The 21072-nt window shown below is 38.1% G+C and overlaps 1 protein-coding gene across 2 annotated transcripts in view; it reads left to right on the forward strand.

Moving 5' to 3' along the window:
• The window catches only part of LOC124622376 (dolichol kinase), a 65577-nt gene that overhangs the window by 36465 nt on the left and 8040 nt on the right, over positions 1 to 21072 (forward strand). For both annotated transcript variants that reach the window (XM_047148062.1, XM_047148061.1), the window contains exon 5: positions 19394 to 19603. In XM_047148062.1, the coding sequence (XP_047004018.1) occupies positions 19394 to 19603 (210 nt within the window). The remainder of the gene's footprint in view (positions 1 to 19393; positions 19604 to 21072) is intronic.

Genomic DNA, 21072 nt, shown 5'->3' on the forward strand with positions numbered 1-21072 from the left:
CACAGGGAAGTTTGCTGGGACTCTTGCTAATCATGTTGAATGTTAATGACCTTGCAAAAATATTAATAGTAACATTGGGCTTTTTGAAGGTGATGCAGTTATGTTGAAGTACAGTCTGGAAGAAGGTGACTAAATACTCAGTCAGGCCATCAAGATTTCAAAGTGGTGCAAAGATTGGCAGTGTGCTTCAAGTGTTCTGAAATGTAAATTTGTGCATGTCTCAAAATGAAAAGATGACTATAAAGTTAGTGAGTCACTTTCGGAATCGGCCAACCCACACAAATACCTGGGTGAAATATTTTGTAGAGATATGAAATGGAATGATCACATAGGCTCAGTTTTGAATAAAGCTAGTGTTAGACTTTGGTTTGTTGCTAGAATACTGGAGAAGAGCAATCAGTCTACAAAGGAGATTGCTTAGAAATCACCTGTGCGACTGGTTCTACAATATTGCTCAAGTGTGTGGGATCCATACGAAATATGACTAACAGGGATAGTGAATGTATACAGAGAAGGGCAGCATGAATGGCCTCAGGTTTGTTTACTCCATGGGAGAGTCTCACAGAGATACTGAAGGAACTGAATTGGCACACTCTTCAAGACAAACGTAAACTATCTCGAGAAAGTCTATTAACAGTTTGAAGAACAAACTTCAAATGGTGACACTAGGAATATGCTAAAATTCCCCTCATATTGCTCACATAGGGATCATGATGGTAAGATTAGAATAATTAACTGCAGGCACAGAGACATTGCCAATTACTCTTCCTGTGCTCCATACGTAGATGGAATGGAACGAAACCCCAATAACTGGTGCAATGGGACACACCCTCTGCCATCCACCTCATGGTGGTTTGCAGATTACAGATGTAGAGATAGAAATATTTATATGGAGAAATGTGGAAGTGTAATTTATGAAGCCTATAACCATCAAAGGTGCTGCCCAACAGTGACAAACCTTCTATTCTTCCAGTAATGTTGTGTAGTAAATGTTGTAATTCTTTACACTAATTCTTCCGAAACTTTAGATAAAAATGCACACACAATATTAAACACGTTTAAAATACACCAGTATTATGAAAAGGATACATTGATACCATATGGTGTAGATGTTGAGTCACATGTAAGCACAACAAAAGATTGTAAGCACAACAAAAGACTGTCAAGCCAGTAAGCTTTCAGTCAAAAGGCCTTCATCCAAATTAGACAGTGCATGCATGCACGCATTTGCATTTAGTGGAAGCACCGAATTTGGTGGAAGCACCGAATTTAAATATGTCTGCTTGTGACTGTATATTTGTGGCTGGATATGTTTGTGTGTGTGTGCGCGCGAGTGTATACCCGTCCTTTTTTCCCCCTAAGGTAAGTCTTTCCGCTCCCGGGATTGGAATGACTCCTTACCCTCTCCCTTAAAACCCACATACTTTCGTCTTTCCCTCTCCTTCCCTCTTTCCTGATGAGGCAACAGTTTGTTGCGAAAGCTTGAATTTTGTGTGTATGTTTGTGTTTGTTTGTGTGTCTGTCGACCTGCCAGCACTTTCATTTGGTAAGTCACATCATCTTTGTTTTTAGATATATTTTTCCTATGTGGAATATTTCCTTCTATTATAACTATATATATGTCATGTAATAATCAACTCCGGCCCAAATCCAAAACCAGGGTCGTGACTGCAGAACAACACACAGCCTGGAGAGCACTTTTATTAATGACACCAACATGCAGACAGAACAGATCTGAATTCATGAATGAAGAGTGTTGTTAGTATAATTAACACAGAATACTTCAGAATATGTAAACATTATAAACAGAATTACAGGAACCAACCAGAAATAAGCACTGAACAACACATATTTGCTGGTGATTGGATTTGAACCACAGCTTGCAGCGTTGCTCCCTGTCTTGGAGAAACAGCTAACCACTGTTTCAGAGGTTCTTATTGGAGCCGACAGTAGCACCATCGACCTAGATATAGAGGTATCCTCTGTATGGCAGCACTGAAGGATTGTAACATTCTGGTTGCACGGTCACATCCTCTTAATTATGAGAACGGAGGTAGCCCCTCCCATCAGAGATAGGCAGTCATTGAGTGGACCTTCAGTATCCTTGGGTGAGAAGTTCCCATCATTATTCTGCACTTCAGGACTATAGTAGGACTTCATATGGAGGAAAGACCGGACATCTCTCTGCACTTTTGGCTTAATGATGAAGGGTCATAATCCTTGCCTTTGTATGTGATGTCCAGCAAGTGACAAAGGGCACATTATGGCTCAAAGTAGCATTTTAAAAACTTTTACAATAATCCCACTTTCCTGGCAGGCATAAAAATCCATAACAAGTTTTCTAGGCTGTATCTTATTGGTAGGTACTTTGCATTAGAGTGCTCTCTGTCCCCCTCCTCAGCATCCATAGCCTGTGTGAGCCATCTGTCTGATAAAGGCTCTCTAAGGCCATTTGTTGACTCCAGAAACCTCACCAAGAAGTTGATGTCAATTTGGTGGAAAGTCACTGCTAGACAGATAGTTACCAGGTGCACTGCACATATTGTGGTACATGCTTCTGTCACTGGCATTCCTTACAGTGGTTCAAACATCTGATTCTGTCTAGTCTTCAGAAATCTCAGCATTGTTGCAAAATTTTGGGATAGGTGTCCCTAGATGAGCTGTCAGCTGAGCAGTCATTTCTGTCCCACCAGATTGTAATTCCTCTTACACGAGGCACATCCAGAAAGTAAGTACCATTTCATTCTACCACTAGCACTAGTGTCACAGTTCCACACTTTCAGACTCTTCTTTCTGGTTCACTGTCCTTCCACTAATGCCATTACAGATGGATTGTGTTGTTTGTGTGTGTTAGTGATGCTTCAAAATGTTCAAGAGAATCTCTGAGCCTGCCAACTGTGAACTGAATTCTGCATATGGTTTTTGAGTGCAAAGAATGTTAACCCAGCTGAAGTACATCAACAACTTGTAGAGATTTATGGTGAAGGTGTAATGACTGATGGAATGGTGAGAAAGTTGGTGAGATAGTTCAGTGATGGACAAACCACAGTTCAGTTGATGACAAACCACAGTTCATCATGAAGCTCGGGATGGGTAGCAGCCGGCCGGTGTGGCCGAGCGGTTCTAGGCGCCACAGTCTGGAACCGAGCAACCGCTACGGTCGCAGGTTCGAATCCTGCCTCTGGCATGGATGTGTGTTATGTCCTTAGGTTAGTTAGGTTTAAGTAGTTCTAAGTTATAGGGGACTGATGACCTCAGAAGTTCAGTCCCATAGTGCTCGGAGCCATTTGAACCATTTTGATGGGTAGCATTATGTTGTCAATGATGAATTGGTTGGGAAAGTTAATTAGAAAATTCATGAAATCAAATGGTTCACAATTAAAGTGCTTTGTGATGAGTTTCCACAAATTTCAAAAACTGTTCTGCATGAGATTGTCGCAAATAGCCAAACTTTTCACAAATTATGTTCCTGTAAATGCTTATGGATGTCCACAAAATGAAGTAACATGGGTTTGCTTTGACATTCCTTACCTGATACAGGGATGAGAGAGATGAATTGTTAAAAAGAACTGTGACCAGTGATGAAAATTGGGTTTTTTCATGTCACTCCAGTATCAAAACAGTTGATGGAGTGGAGGTGCACATGATCCCCCAAAAGCCAAAAATTCAAAACAATGTTAGCTGAAAAAAAAAATCATGTGCTCTGTGTTTTGGGACAGGCAGGGCATTCTGTGTGTTGAGTTCATTCCTAGGGTTGAAACCTTCAATTGGATATGATACTGCAAAACACTGGGAGACAACCTTGGCTCACAATTCAAAGCAAGATACGGGAATGCTCAGTCAAGGTATTGTGTGCATCATGACAGTGAATAACAATTCAGCTGGGTGCAGTTCAATCACAGGCTGTACAACCCCTATCATGCACATTCTGACTACCACTTGTTTTTGAATTTGGACAATAGCACTTAGACAACAATGGCAGTGCAAAAGAAAGATGTTCAGGAGTGGCTCTCTTAATTGGTGGCATCTTTCTATGAAGGCGGCACAGAAAAGTTTGTTTCTCACTACAACAAATGTCTGAATAATGGTGGCAGCTACGTAGAAAAATAATTCAAGTAATGCTCTTTCTCGTAAAAATAAATTTTGGTTGAAAAAAATATTTTTTTGTGTTTTTCCAAAATGGTAATTACTTTCTGGACATGTCATACAACGGTCTCTTTATCCATTGGAATTTACCTTTAGTCAGTTACCCCTTCTTCAAGGCTTGTATCATTTCAGCAGTGCTATACCTTCCTTCTCTTCAGCAACAATGTCACTTAATGCAATGATCTGAGAATGAGATTTTCACTCTGCAGTAGAGTGCACTCATCCTGGCAGATTAATGCTCTGTGCCGGACTGAGACTCAAACTCGAGACCTTTGCCTTGTGCAGGTAAGTGCTCTGTCAACTGATCTACCCAAGCACAACTCACAACCCGTCCTTCCAGCTTTACTTCCACCAGTATCTCATCTGCCACCTTCCAAACTTCTCAGGAGCTCTTCTGAATAACTTGAGTCTTGGTCCAGCACACAGTTTCAATCTGCCAGGAAGTTTAATGCAGTGATGACTTAGATTTCATCAATGCTGAAGTGTTCCACCAAAGGATTCCTTGAAGGGCAGTCACTTGCGTTTGTGTCCTTTTTTTGTATATTACTGTGAGGCCGTACTCTTGAAGTCTCATTATCCATCTCGCCAATGGCCTGATGGATACTGCAGGCTAGTCAGCCAGCGTAGAGAATGGTGGTGTGCTATAACTGTAAATGTTTTGCCAAATTAGTATGGTCATAACTGGTCGATGGCTGTAATAACTACAGGGTGTCACTCTTTCTCAGTTACAGAATCGTTTGTCTTGTACAGAGAGAGAATTCTGGAACCCTAAGCAGTCACCTTTTCAACACCTTGCTGAATTTGTACTAAAACTGCACCCATTCATTACCTGCTAGTGTCAGTGGTGTGAAGTTCTGTCTTTGCACTCTTCTCATAGAATGCCAGGACGAGAAAATGTTAGCATCTATTTAAGGATACGGAAAGATCTTTTTTGCACCTTTTTCGTGGAAAACTTGATGTATCCCATCAGTATTTCTAGCAGTGGACATGCTGTGGTATGGAAGTTGATTATAAATCACTGGTAGAATAAGCACATTGCGAGAATTTTTCTCAAGCCACAAATGTACTGAGGAGTCGGGAAAACCAGTGACAAATTGTTTTCTCTGGATTGGAAAAGACTCCATTGCCATTAACTAGCCTAGATATCCCAAAATTTTATTTCTTGGTTGATCAAGAGGCAATTTCTCATGTTCAGGTGGAGGTTTTCAGCATGGTTGTTGGGCAGCAAACAGATAACTTTAAACTCATAGAGGCTGTCTGGTGTTGCGGAGGCTGTCTTTATCTGGTCAGCCTTGTCATTTCTGTTTACTAGTACCCTGTCTGCATGTCTGTATTTATGAAATACTTTATTCCTTCAAGCAGTCTAGGATGGATGTGCATCAGTGAGTGGCTAGACATCTTTCAGCAACTGACACACACATGCCATGTGCCGTCCTTCACAAGGACCCCAGGAGAGGATCAAGCACACTCTGAAAGTTCATTGATGTCAACTTGTAGCATCTCCTTCATGTCCTCCTAGATTGTCCATTGTTTAGCCTGTGACACCCTTGCGAGTTCTGGTTAGTTGGGTGGATGATACCCAGTGTTGATACAGTGTTCTACGTTAGATTGCTTGGTCTACATTTTCTCCACTTCCAGATTTGGAAGCATCCAAAAATTGGCACCATCATTCCTTGGTTGGGCCAGATCGTATTAGCAGTTGTGTTGTACCAGATGAAAGTATACTTGTTGTGAATCTTCAGGTTTTGGTGGCAAAAAGACTGTTCCATTAAGTTTCGGGTGTGCAGCCCCAAAAGAAATCTCCTTCTTCTTCTAATATTTCGGCTGTAAAACGTTCAGCCATCTTCAGAGTGAGCCACAAGACTGCCGCTCCAGTGCTTGCTTCATCCCTTCATTGTGTTGTACCACGTGACTGCGCATGTGGCCACAGATGCAAGTGCGCCAGAGATGTTGGTCGGCGGCAGAGACGTGCATAATTCGCGAGTTGTATCTATGACTCCGCAGTTGATCTTTGTTGGCATATCGATATATCATTGTGAGCTGCACTGTGACAACGTCTTTGCGAGTTTATTACAACAAGTGCCGGATTCCAGGATTTATCAAGATTGAAACCACTGTCTCTATTAATAAAGTTCGTCGTCAAGCGAATTTCAATTGCCTCCTTTACTATCGAGTCCCAAAATGACGATGTAGTTGCCAAAATTTCGACATTGTCATACAACATACTGTGACCATTATCAATACAGTGGTCTGCCATGGCCGACTTGTTAGGTTGTAAAAGTCGTGTGTACCTCTGGTGTTCTGTACATCTTTCTTGGACAGTGAAATATGGCATCCCGGCTATTACACAAGTTGAAAATATGGTCACTATTTTTTTATAAACTTAAATTTGCCATATTTCGTGACAGTACCTTTTCCATTAGACGTTTGCAAGCAAATGTAAGTCTTGGCTTCAGTTGTCTAAGTATGATTCCACAATGCATCGTTGTTGGCTGCAGAAAATGACGTGGTTCAGCGTGTTTCTCTCATTTTGGTGTTTCAAATACAGTTTCTTCCAATGTAGTTTCTTCTTTTCAGATAATACAAAAATAATAGTTAACATAATTCAAAATAATTTATGACGGCGACCTTCACATTGTTCTTCCGTCGACACACACCAAGAGTTAGCTTCCGACTCGGACTGACTATAGTCAAAGACTACTCCAACGTCAAAGATATTTTACACAATCAGTTTCTTTGCTATTCTTCGATACATTTTCTAATAGTAATCAATATGCTTTTACTCTCAAAAACAGAAGTAAATTAACATATAATAAGATAAATTATAATAAATTCTGACAAAAATATAAGAAAACATTTTCAATTCAGTATCGACAAATACGGTAAAAAAAATAACATCTCTCAGATCCATTACAACTGCTCCCCAGGGCTTTTGTTGTTATGGACATATACAACAAAATCCCGACAACACTCAGTGATGGATCTGTATTACACCATTAGTACATTAATGATGCAGTCTGATAACCTCTTCCAAATTTGGACTCTTTGAATCTGTGGACTTGTTACTGGCTGTTGTTGCAATGATACTTCCCCATCAATCCCATACACAAAAATTTCAAGTAAAGAAATTATTTAACATGACAAATATACATGGTATAAAACATACATGCGAAATATTCTAACATACAGCATACAGATTGAAAATAATAGAAAGGTAAAACTCATTTCCTAGAATAAGATTTAATTAATTTTTTTTTATATTAATGTTAATTTCATTATGCTTACATATTGTAACAGTAAAAATGATACTGGACATATATAGTGTAATGTGTTTTTCTCTATATTTGCCTTTTATATATATATATTTTTTTTTTAACTTCTGATTTTTTTTAATTTTTATATTTTTTTTATTAGTCATGGTTTTTTTTGTATATTTTTTTTCCTTATGATTTTCTTTTTAATTTTTTTCACTCATGTTTTTTTATGATTTTCTTCTTTTAGTACAGCTAAAGATACATCAGTATTATCTAAATTTTTGCAATTGTTTATATACACTTGCCTCTCTACTACAATATTACTACAAGTCACATTTTTATGAAGAGTACTTTTGCTCCCCACAACATCAGTATAAACATCATATATCATGAGGCTTTATCTAAAATTGGTTTTGAAACTTATACCTTTGCATGCATGTCCTCACATGCATGCCTTCACCCACAGGGAAGACTTAGCTTCCAAAATTAGAAAAATTCAGAAATGCTCACTAGGGAGACTTTTTTTGTAAAAAAGTAAAAATAAATCTTTCTCTCATTCTTTGTTACATCAGTGTTTTTTTTCATCAGTTTCAATTAACATGTGACTTCAAATTATTAATTTATACATGCAAGTATACATACTTGGTTGTACAGGTAGTTTTGTTCTAACAAGCATATTCCAGTGGAGGACTTTTGTTTTAGATGATAATAGATTATTTAAATTTTTGAAATTATGATTTCTGTTTATACAGTTTTAAAGAGACAACATTCCTAAGACCAAATAATTTCTTTGACTTAGGATACACCAAACGATAAGCATTAGGGTGTGGATTTTCTAAGACTTTTCTCATGCTTGAGCAACATTCTGCTTGCAAATGCTATGGTACAATGTATCTTAACTCCATTCTCTACTCTTTCTTGAAATAACTCTGCTCCAAGCCCATAATTACTGCTATCAATGTTCAAACAAAATGGTAAATTAAAATCAGGTCTGTGTAATAAGTGTTGCTTCCTCAACTCTTGCTTAATTTTATCAAACTCTTCCTGACAACTTTTATCCCAAACCCAAACAGTGTTTTTCTTAAGTAACTGACTTAAACATGGTGCATTCAGACTCTGATCACTTATATGTTTTCGGTAATAACCGCATAACCCAAAGAACGACTTTAATTGTTTTTTAGTCTTAGGAATAGGAATTTCTGAAATTGCTTTAATTTTTTCTGGATCTGCCAAAATTCCTTTGTCTGTGACAACATGACCCAAAAATTTTAATTCAGAAACTGCAAATTTACATTTCTCTAATTTCAATGTCATCCCCCCTTTTCTAAGTTTTTCACAAACTGACTTCAAAATCAAAAAATGTTCCTCCCAATTTTTCCCTGTAACCAAAATGTCATCTACATAGATTATCAGTTTAGACGCAAGTTCTTGCCCCAGTACATGATCCAAAGCTCTTATAAATTCGGAAACAGAAGAATTTAACCCAAATGGCACAACACAATATTGGTAACTCTTACCATTGTACAAGAAAGCAGTATACTTTCTAGAATTAACCGAAAGTGGTACTTGATGAAAACCCGAAGTTAGATCCAAACTTGACATATATTTTATATCTGTAAATTTATAGAATAACTCATCAATATTTTCAGGATGGTCGGTCTGTCTGAACAAAATTTTGTTTAAGTGTCTTAGAGTCCAAAACCAATCTTACTCCACCATCTTTTTTCGAAACTACTACTAGAGGATTATTATATGCACTGATACTCCTTTCTATTATATTACATCCTTCCATCTTTTTCAGCTCTTTCTCGACAGCAGGTCTTTTTGATATTGCAGTACTGTATGGTTTTATGAAAAATGGTTCATGAGGTTTTACCTGAAGCTCACACTGGTAACCCTTTACCCTACCAGGTATGTCACTAAAAACATCACTGTATTCCCACAGCAGATTTTCTAACTGTTGTTTTTGCTCCCCAGATAAATTTTGTGTTTCTGAAATTTTCAAATTTACTAAATTCCCAAATTCAACTTCATCGGTATCAAATCTATGAGTTTCAATATTCTCCAATCTATTTTCTTTTAGTAAATTAATACTGTCAAAATTTCCATTACTCTGATCACCAAGTGTGTTCACAAAATTTGTCTGAATGTATTCCCTTTCACTAGTTTCTATCAAAAGTTTTCTTCCAACCCAATCAAATGCTGTATTTACTTTTACTATCCAATTCATACCCAAAAGAAAATCCTCATTAAATTCCTGAATTACAAAACATCCATGTGTGAATAACTTGCCTTCAATTAAAAATGTCACTAAAGCCTGGCTTTTTACCAATTTACTGCTCTTCCCAGTAGCACCTTTTATCTTTACCCCAACAACTGGCATTTCAACATAATCTTTCCCCACTTTCAATTTTTTGCTTAATCTTTCAGATATTCCTGAGATCTCACTTCCTGTATCAATTAAACATTTACCAATCCATGACCCAATTTGAACTTTTATATAAGGACTGCAAAATTGATCACTTTTCTCAGAACCTGTATCCTCATGTAATAAATCACTTTCAATTTCCCCAAACCTATACTTATCAGAATCATATGGTATACCATTATATGTATTATTTGTCACAGTTATAAAATTTGCACAAGATACAAAATTGTCATTAGTACTCTCTATTATCTCAAATAGCCAAGAATTTTCATCCAAATCACATTGTATACTATTGAAGTACTTATCCTTCAGCTTTTCAAAAATAACATATCTCATCTTTTTCCACCACTCAGGACATACAGTTTCACATACATTAATAAGCATCTTTCTAAAGTTCTTGTCAAAAGAAATAGTTTCACTGTTCAGCCATATATTCATAAGAAATGTGTGTGTATCATTAGTATCTATAAAAGTTTCACTTAGGTTAGAAGTTATACATGTGTCATCGTTATTTGTGTAGTCAGATTCTTTACCAGCAACATCTAAATTCACACTTTTACATACACCCAGATTGCGAGTATTATTCATCCTGGTAACATCCCTGGGAATTTCTATAATCTTCTCACTATTTAATCCATTTTCAACCATGTGTATACCCAACTCCCTATTTAAACTAATGAAATACCTTTCCTCAACATCACCATCAATACCATTACCATCATTATCAACTTTATCAACAACATCATTATCATTACACATATTCAGGTCATACACATTCAAATTATCCCCCAAAATATTATTTCCCCTTTCTAAAGTTACCAGATCCCTTTCACCAACATTTTCATTCTCACAGCATGCATTCTCTCTTTCATTCACACACATCTCTGAACTACTGCAAATTACATCATCCGACAAAGTGTTTTTCTTTTCTGCCCAAGTGTAAAACTCTGTTAAATTAAATGAATCACAATTACTTTTATCTACTGTATGTTCTTGTGTATTGAAAATGTTATCTTTATCATTATTATTTTCCTCTTGAAATTTCTTCAATAAGTAACAACTAATGACCTCATGTGATAGCTTAGATTTGGAACTGTCCTGTTTGGGTTTATGATAGTCACATCCATTGGTCCTTTGATCATGCTCACCTTCTGCCTCAACCTTGCGGACCTTCAAGGGGGCGTCTACTCGTTTTTTATTTCCGGTTCCTGTTTGAACTGCTGATTATGGTTCTGCCAATGTCTCTGATCAACATTTCTGTTCCCATTCCTATGCCAAACATTACCTGATTGTTGGTAGTTTCTATTGTACTGACCTCTATCAAAATTTCTGTGATTTTGATCCCTAAAGTGTTCTCTATTTTGTTGATTATTAACGCAAAAATGTTGTTTTTGTTCTGGATAAAAATTATGGTCCTTCTTTTCAAAATTGCTATATCCCCCTGAATTTTGACTGACACCATGATAATTGTTTTGTTCCCTTTTTTGAAAGTTGTCATTTCCCCAATTTTGACCATTACCTTTCTGAGTAAACCCACTGTGTGTTCTTGTTGTTACCCTATCCAACTTTTCAATATAATTGAGAAACTGCTCTACATTACTATCAGGACAATGAACTAAACTCAACTGCATTGCTAATGGCAATCTTCTCTTTAAGGTATCAATTTTGATCAAGTCATCCAAAGGTTTTGTTAAATGAATAAGTTTTTGAAGTTCATTTTTGCAAAATTGTTTCATGTTCCCATTGATTCCCTATAGTTTCGCCCATTCAAAAATTCACTTTTGATTCTAGTTTGTTTAAGATCATCCCAAAATTTTTCCAAAAATTTTGATTCAAATTCTGAAAAGGTCATCCCCAAAGTTACAATCTGGTTTGCCCAAGTCAAAGCTTCCCCTTCCAAGAATTTTTTCACAAATTTAATTTTTATTTCATCTGGTGAGTGAGGTAAAAAACAATCCTTACAATACTGCATAAAATCAACGGGGTGTAAGGGTCCATCTACCGAAAAGTGCTTCACTGGAATATTAGATATAAGATTACACGTGTTGACATTGTAATTTTTGCTTTGAAATTCAATGTTAAAACTTTCAATTTTTTCGCCAAGTTCTTTGACAGATTTTTTGTTTTCTAAATCATTACATTCTACTTTTTCTTCTAGTGTAACCAAACGATTGTCAGTTTCTTGTTGTACATTTTTAACTAAAACTTTTGTATTCTCATCCAAATTTTTAATTTCCCCTTTTAACTCATTAAAATCAATTAAATTTCTTTCCCTATCTACCAGTAACTCATTTTTTACAGTATTAATTTCACCGCTCAATTTAGCATCAATTTCATTTACTTTCGCTTCCACAGATTCAATTTTTTCCTCAACACTGCCAACTCTGTTCGAAAGCTCACCCACTTGGGTATTGACTGCTTGGACTTGCAACAAAATGTTATCAATTTTTTCATCCCAGTATGTCTTATTGTCGTCAACTGATTGTTTAATTTCTTTCGTGAAATTTACAAGAAAACTTTTTAAATCAAATTGATCGGTTCTTTCTGTTTCATTTGACCTGTCCTGATGTTCGAAGTCTATTAAATTACTACTTTCTACTTTAGGCACAATACTCTCGAAAATCTCATAAGTCATTGTGAAGAACAAAAATTTATACACAACAATACAAAACAAGATAAAAATATTGTTTTAACAAAATACGAGGGTTTCGTGACTTATCTGGAACACTCTTCTACTGTTGCAAAACCACGTTTTCCATCCATGTGATTGTTGACCAAAATTCTTGAAGTATTTTCTTCTGTCAAAAATTATATTTTTTGCCGAAACATTTCTTCTCCAAAACTTTTACTTCCCGATGAACACAAACACTGTAACACACATTCTGAAGAAACTGGTATTAACACACAAAAATTTTCTTCCTCGTAGCACTGTTGAAGATCTCGTGAACACAATATCCCGGCTACAGTCCCCAGTTGAAATATGGCATCCCGGCTATTACACAAGTTGAAAATATGGTCACTATTTTTTTATAAACTTAAATTTGCCATATTTCGTGACAGTACCTTTTCCATTAGACGTTTGCAAGCAAATGTAAGTCTTGGCTGCAGTTGTCTAAGTATGATTCCACAATGCATCGTTGTCGGCTGCAGAAAATGACGTGGTTCAGCGTGTTTCTCTCATTTTGGTGTTTCAAATACAGTTTCTTCCAATGTAGTTTCTTCTTTTCAGATAATACAAAAATAATAGTTAACATAATTCAAAATAATTTATGACGGCGACCTTCACATTGTTCTTCCGTCAACACACACCAAGAGTTAGCTTCCGACTCGGACTGACTATAGTCAAAGACTACTCCAACGTCAAAGATATTTTACACAATCAGTTTCTTTGCTATTCTTCGATACATTTTCTAATAGTAATCAATATGCTTTTACTCTCAAAAACAGAAGTAAATTAACGTATAATAAGACAAATTATAATAAATTCTGACAAAAATATAAGAAAACATTTTCAATTCAGTATCGACAAATACGGTAAAAAAAATAACATCTCTCAGATCCCTTACAACAGTACGAGTTGTTTGTCCGATGTAAGAGAGGCCACATTCACATGGAATTTTGTAAACTCCAGATTTTCGGAGCAGCAAATCATCTTTGACAGAGCCCACGAGTGCCGCTGTCTTAGGTGGAGGACGAAAAATCACTTTTATTTTGTGTCTGCCGAGAATGCGTCCTATTTTTGATGAGAGACTACCCACATATGGCAGGAAGGCCATCGATTTAAAGGTTTCTTCATCATCATCTGCTTTCTTTGTGGTCTCTTTCGGTTTCATTTTCAGTGCCCTCTGTATTTGTTGTGGAGAGTACCCATTGTCTTCAAACACTCTTTGTAAGTGGGAAAGTTCATCTTGCAGACTGCTTTCGTCAGAAATAATATGCGCTCTGTGAGTCAAAGATCGGAGAACACTCATTGTCAGGGCAGGATGGTGGCAGCTATTTGCACGTAAATACAGATCAGTGTGTGTTGGGTTCCTATACACTTCATGTCCCAAAGTGCCATCCTCTCTGCGCCGAACCAGAACATCCAAGAATGGAAGGCATCCCTCCTTTTCAATTTCCATTGTGAACTTTATTTGATCGTGGAGGGAGTTCAGATGTCTTAAAAAGTCTTGCAAGTTGTCTTCACCATGGGGCCAAACTACAAAGGTGTCATCAACATACCTCCAGAATACCGTGGGTTTCAAGTCAGCAGATTCAAGCGCCTTCTTCTTGAAGTCCTCCATAAATAAATTGGCCACCAGAGGGGATAAGGGACTACCCATGCAGACTCCGTCTGTCTGTTCAAAAAATTCGTTGTTAAATAAGAAATATGTGGAGGTCAGAACATGTTTAAATAAAGCTGAAATCTCTTTGTCAAAACTTCTTTCAATAAGTTGCAGAGATTCTGGAAGGGGAACCTTTGTAAATAAAGCCACCACATAAAAACTAACTAATATATCAGACGGGTTCATTTTCAGTGATTTCAGTTTACTAATGAAGTCAGCCGAGTTTCTTATGTGGTGAGTACATTTTCCCACAAGAGGCCTCAACAATGATGCCAGATGTTTGGCAATGTCATAGGTCGGAGAGCCTATGTTACTCACTATGGGGCGTAGAGGAACATCTTTCTTGTGTACCTTTGGTAGACCATAAAGTCTAGGAGGCACCGGACCACTTGGTTTCAATCTCCGAACAACTTCTGGTGGAAAGGGAGAATCATTCAGAAGCGAAACAGTTTTCTTCGCCACTCGATTAGTGGGATCTCTGCTGATCAAATGCGCCGACCAACGTCTCTGGCGCATTTGCATCTGTGGCCGCGTGCGCAGTCACGCGGTACAACAGTATAAAGGGACGAAGCAAGCACTGAAGCGGCAGTCTTGCGGCTCACTCTGAAGATGGTTGAACGTTTTACAGCCGAAATATAAGAAGAAGAAGGAGATTTCTTGCGGCTGCACACCCGAAACTTAATGGAACGAAAGTATACTTGTTCGTAAAATTGAGAGTTTGTTAATTTGCTGCAGGTGGAGATGTAGTGGATACTGTAACACACAAAATATTAGTTCCCTTTATTGTAATAGAGATAAGAAGAATTACTTAACCTTTTACAGTCCACTTGCATGGAATGTCATGAGTATTTACAACTATCTCTGAACACTGACATATTGCTTGAGACAGACAAAATAAGTCTCTGACTCAGACTGTATTTAATAATAACTTTCACTTGGAGATCTGCCTCATACATTGATTACACTGTTGGCCTACTAGAAGACGATGTCATTGTCTTAGATGATCATTGACTAGACTGAATGGTTTAGATGATGATGCTGTTATCCTAGTCGATGATAAAGACTGGGCTGAGTGGTTCTGTGTTGCAGAATAGTTGCAACGACACAGCAAAACTTTTCTGGGTGGGACTATGCCGGTGTTGCCCATTTGTCAATGCGACTTGCAGTGACTATCTTCTCATATGACCACGTTCGGATGACACCACAAGTTAGATAGTAATTTCTTCTTCTGTGTTGTTTGTAGTGATACATCAGTGGCACTGGGCTGCCCATTCTGGACTGGTTTGGTTTTTTGTGGCAGTTAGCACTTAAAAGTTCTCCTTGACCACCTGCAGTCTCGTAAATGGCCAACAACCATCCAGAGCAATCTTTATGTGCTTGTCAAATAGCTTCATCAGTCTGGAGCTCTGATATTCCACAGTCTGAATGCTTGCGTTACCTGCAAGAAGTCCTTTCTTAGAATATTCTGACAAATATGTATTCTGCATTCTGTGAAAGTGGCAAATTTGAAGAATTGTGATCTGTAATTGATAGTTATGCTTGCAGTACATGTTCATATCAGGTGGGCATATTTCCCAGTTGTGGCCTTCAACACAATCACTTTTGTATCGTGGAGCATATTCTTCTTTAGCTGGCAGTGACAAGCATTCGACATTACAGAAAAAGGAACCTATGAGTCAACTAACACCCAGATAGGTTGGCCTTTGATGAGAGTTCCTGAGGTATGTGTAACTGTCTTGTGGTTCACATTTTCGTTTGTGGTGGTCTCAGTCATGTTGCATAGTTTTCCTGAATTGGGCAGCTAGGAAAGTGACAGGCGCTTCTGTACAGTGACTGGGGAACGGCTGCAGTGTGTTGGGGTGTGACCTTGATCAGAGTAAGGTCATGGTCTTAATCCTACACATAGACTATAAATGCAGAGGAGAGAGCAGATAGATGGAAAGAATACATTGAAAGCCTCTATGAGGGTGAAGATTTGTCTGATGTGATAGAAGAAGAAGAAACAGGAGTCAATTTAGAAGAGATAGGGGATCCAGTATTAGAATCGGAATTTAAAAGAGCTTTGGAGGACTTACGCTCAAATAAGACGGAAGGGATAGATAACATTCCGTCAGAATTTCTAAAATCATTGGGGGAAGTGGCAACAAAACGACCATGTGACTTTCAGAAAAGCATCATCCACACAATTCCGAAGACGGCAAGAGCTGACAAGTGCGAGAATTATCGCACAATCAGCTTAACAGCTCATGCATCGAAGCTGCTTACAAGAATAATATACAGAAGAATGGAAAAGAAAATTGAGAATGCACTAGGTGACGATCAGTTTGGCTTTAGGAAAAGTAAAGGGAGGAGAGAGGCATTCTGACGTTACAGCTAATAATGGAAGCAAGGCTAAATAAAGACACTTTCATAAGATCAGTCAACCTGGAAAAAGCGTTCGACAATATAAAATGGTGCAAGCTGTTCGAGATTCTGAAAAAAGTAGGGGTAAGCTATAGGGAGAGACGGGTCATATACAATATGTACAACAACCAAGAGGGAATAATAAGAGTGGACGATCAAGAACGAAGTGCTCGTATTAAGAAGGGTGTAAGACAAGGCTGTAGCCTTTCGCCCCTACTCTTCAATGTGCACATTGAGGAAGCAATGATGGAAATAAAAGAAAGGTTCAGGAGTGGAATTAAAATACAAGGTGAAAGTAAATCAATGATACGATTCGCTGATGACATTGCTATCCTGAGTGAAAGTGAAGAAGAATTAAATGATCTGCTGAATGGAATGAACAGTCTAATGAGTACACAGTATGGTTTGAGAGTAAATCGGAGAAAGACGAAGGTAATGAGAAGTAGTAGAAATGAGAACAGCGAGAAACTTAACATCAGGATTGATGGTCACAAAGTCAATGAAGTTAAGGAAGTCTGCTACCTAGGCAGTAAAATAACCAATGACGGACGGACCAAGGAGGACATCAAAAGCAGACTAGCTATGGCAAAAAAGGCATTTCTGGCCAAGAGAAGTCTACTAATATCAAATACCGGCCTTAATTTGAGGAAGAAATTTCTGAGGATGTACGTCTGGAGTACAGCATTGTATGGTAGTGAAACATGGACTGTGGGAAAACCGGAACAGAAGAGAATTGAAGCATTTGAGATGTGGTGCTATAGACGAATGTTGAAAATTAGGTGGACTGATAAGGTAAGGAATGAGGAGGTTCTACGCAGAATCGGAGAGGAAAGGAATATTTGGAAAACACTGATAAGGAGAAGGGACAGGATGATAGGACATCTGCTAAGACATGAGGGAATGACTTCCATGGTACTAGAGGGAGCTGTAGAGGGCAAAAACTGTAGAGGAAGACAGAAATTGGAATACGTCAAGCAAATAATTGAGGACGTAGGTTGCAAGTGCTACTCTGAGATGAAGAGGTTAGCACAGGAAAGGAATTCGTGGCGGGCCACATCAAATGACAAAGAAAAGACTATGATTGGCTGCAATTGACTGGCGTGTGTAGGACTGTTGTAATGGTTGACAGCTTGCAACATAATTGTTTTCAAACCCTCATCTTCTTTCTCTGTAGATAGAAACATACAAGGTGCACAAGGCATCCACAGTAAAAATATACTGGCAAGTTGCACTCTGTCCTCCAAATGTTTATTCTTCTTTGAGGTATTACACTAAACAGTGGAGTTGGTTGTACTTAAATTGGTCAGATGCTGGGTTTTCATTTGACACACGCATTGTAACTCCAAATTGGCAAAGACGATTCTTCATGGAGTGTTAGACTGCTGGCGGAGTTGGTATTTGCTGTATGAGAGTCGAGGCCATGACCGTCTACTACATTCAGCATAGACCACATTTGGAAGTTGGACTTATTTCTCTTGTATTTCCTCAATGTGCTGGCACAACTTACGGAATTCCTCTGTTGTAACATCCTTTACAATAAGCACTTGGTACATATCTTCTGTGACTCCTGTAATTATCTGTCGTAACATCCTTTACAATAAGCACTTGGTACATGTCTTCTGTGACTCCTCTAATTAAATGTGAGGTTTGTTGGCTTCTGTCATACTTGTAATCACAATGTGGCACAGGGACAAAATATGCTGTAAGGATGACTGTTTATTTCCTCATGATGTTATCCTTATCCTTCATGCTAAGCAGATTTGTAGTTGATTGTTACCAAATGTTCTCTTCAGCTAGTGCTGGAATTTGTTGCAGTTGTAGAGCTTACCTTCATTATTCTTGAACCACTGTTGGTCTGTGCCATCCTAGGAAAAGTACACATTTGCCACCACATCTTGTCATTGCACCCTTTGTATTTGGTAACTCTCTCAAATCCTTTCTGCCATATGAGATCCGTTGATCTCCTGAATAAATTAGCTTTGGGAACAGTGTGCTATGTGCATTTTGGTTCCTGTGTGTGCAGGCGATGAATTTTATCTTGTGTAATTGGAATCAGAGCAATGTAGACATTTTGAAATACCTCATGCCTCCACCGACCATTGTCACATAGCAGCTGCAGTCAAGTGCAAAACCAAAAGCAGATCCATCATTCAAGTATGAGACTGAATGTGCTGAAAGCATGTTTATTGCAGACGCAAATGTAAATAGAGAACAGAACTGTTTCCTGGATAGAAAGTGCTGCAAAAATTTATATGAACAGTATTACTCCAGAATATGCAAACATTATAAACATAGGAAATTTCAAGAACCTTCCAGAAATTTTAAACAGTAAATAACAAATATTTCTGGTGTTTGGGTCGGTAAAGGAAAGGTTTTCACCCTTTTTAATCACAAAACCATGTTACTTTCCAGCTGCTTTTGTAAGCCATCATAAGTAACTCTCATACAAACTCAACCATTATCTTTAAAAAAAAGCTGGATTCTGATTTTTTATTTTATAACTGCTGTTTGTGATGTACCTGACTCTGTGTGTTGAAAGAAGATATGGCAACCAAAATTATGTGTAATTTCAGGAAAGGAGACATTCATAAATTGAATTCTTGTTTTACAACTTACAGAAATGTCACCAATTTTGTCAACATTCACAGCTGGTTTGTTACAAATACTTGCATTCGATTTAATAGCTTTCCTAGCATAAATCTGCTGTAAACTTAAAAATGTTTTTAACGTGTGATGTATGTTGGAGCTATAGTACTAGATAAACCTTTGTACAGTGTCACTGTATCTATAGTACAAATATTTGTGATCTAATAATAGCTGATGGAACTGTCAGACAGATACTGATGGTATGCTACTGGATTGCTTGCTGCGCTGTAGCGGTGGCTGCAATAGCAGTTCAAATACAAGCTGGTAAACATGCTTCGACAGCTACCAGGAAGTCCTTCCATATTTTGGTTGTTGCTGTGTATGTACCAGGTCTTATTGGAACATACTGCCTCCTGTACTTAGCAAGTGGCATTGTGTTGGCACTCTTCGTCATGTTAGAGGTATGTATTTTTGAAATATTTTTCCAGATGGAGAATTTTTTAGTTATAGTGACAGTAGTGTTTGAAAATATATCTATTAATAGTCATTACTGATTAGACATCTGCAGAAAGTTGCTAATAAGGAGCTGTATGATTGACATAGTTCCACCTGCAATAAATGCTTCCTATAATAAATGCTTCCTATCAGCACTAAGGAATGCTAATATGATATGTGGCCTCCAAATTGTTTGTCTGTTGGTTGTTCAGCATAGCGACAACACATAGCTGCACTTTGTTTCAATCAAGTTCAAAATTTCTGCTTCTAATACCAGTTATTATTAAAATGTAAGAAGTGGGAGATCACTAATGTTAGGCTACATACTAGAATTTGCTCAATGTTACTTTGATCAGCAGAATTCAGCAATAAATATTAGTAACCTCCTGTCCAGGATGAGCACATGTGTTTGTAGTGGAGTATACGATTGTGCTAGAGTCAAATTATCTTTCAGATCCAAGCTGCATTCTTCTGTCAAATAATTCCACAGATTTCAGCACTGTAAATTGAGCTTCAAGATTAACACTAATTAGCCAGTAAAGGTCAGAGTACTGATTGTTGACTCCAAATCACTAAAGATTGGGGACATTGCATGAAAGTTTTGCTAAGTTCGACATTATGTACCACACGGATAGTAAAGGGGCACTGTGCCACATGCATTGCATACTGTTTTTCTCTGAATCCAAAACTTGCGCTTCTATTGTCATATGTAACTACATTTATATTCACTTAAAAGAGATAATTAAAAATAAGCATGAGCCTATTGATTTCTGAAAATTTTATCCTGCTCTTTCCACTGATAACCATTTGTCCCTAGATTTAATAGTGTTCGTTGAATATTCATTCTACATCTAATGATTGCCTTCAAATGGCTCCGAGCGCAGGTTTGCCTCATCATCAAACAAACGAAGCAGGAGTGTTGGGAATACTATGTCCCCACCAATGGCACACGAACCTCCCACTTGCATGTTTGGACCAAGCTCTGCCGACTTTGCGGCTATCAGAACCCAGCAGGTAGCTCAGATGGTAGAGCACTTTCCCGCGAAAGGCAAAGGTCCCGAGTTCGAATCTCGGTCGGGCACACAGTTTTAATCTGCCAGGAAATTTCATATCAGCGCACACTCCGCTGCACAGTGAGAGTCTCATTCTGGAAACATCCCCCAGGCTGTGGCTAAGCCATGTCTCCGCTATATCCTTTCTTTCAGGAGTGCTAGTTCTGCAAGGTTCGCAGGAGAGCTCCTGTAAAGTTTGGAAGGTAGGAGACGAGATACTGGCAGAAGTAAAGCTGTGAGTACCGGGCGTGAGTCGTGCTTCGGTAGCTCAGATGGTAGAGCACTTGCCCGCGAAAGGCAAAGGTCCCGAGTTCGAGTCTCGGTCGGGCACACAGTTTTAATCTGCCAGGATATTTCATATCAGTGCACACTCCGCTGCAGAG

The sequence above is a fragment of the Schistocerca americana genome, chromosome 7, assembly GCF_021461395.2.
Source record: "Schistocerca americana isolate TAMUIC-IGC-003095 chromosome 7, iqSchAmer2.1, whole genome shotgun sequence".
Classification (NCBI taxonomy): domain Eukaryota; kingdom Metazoa; phylum Arthropoda; class Insecta; order Orthoptera; family Acrididae; genus Schistocerca; species Schistocerca americana.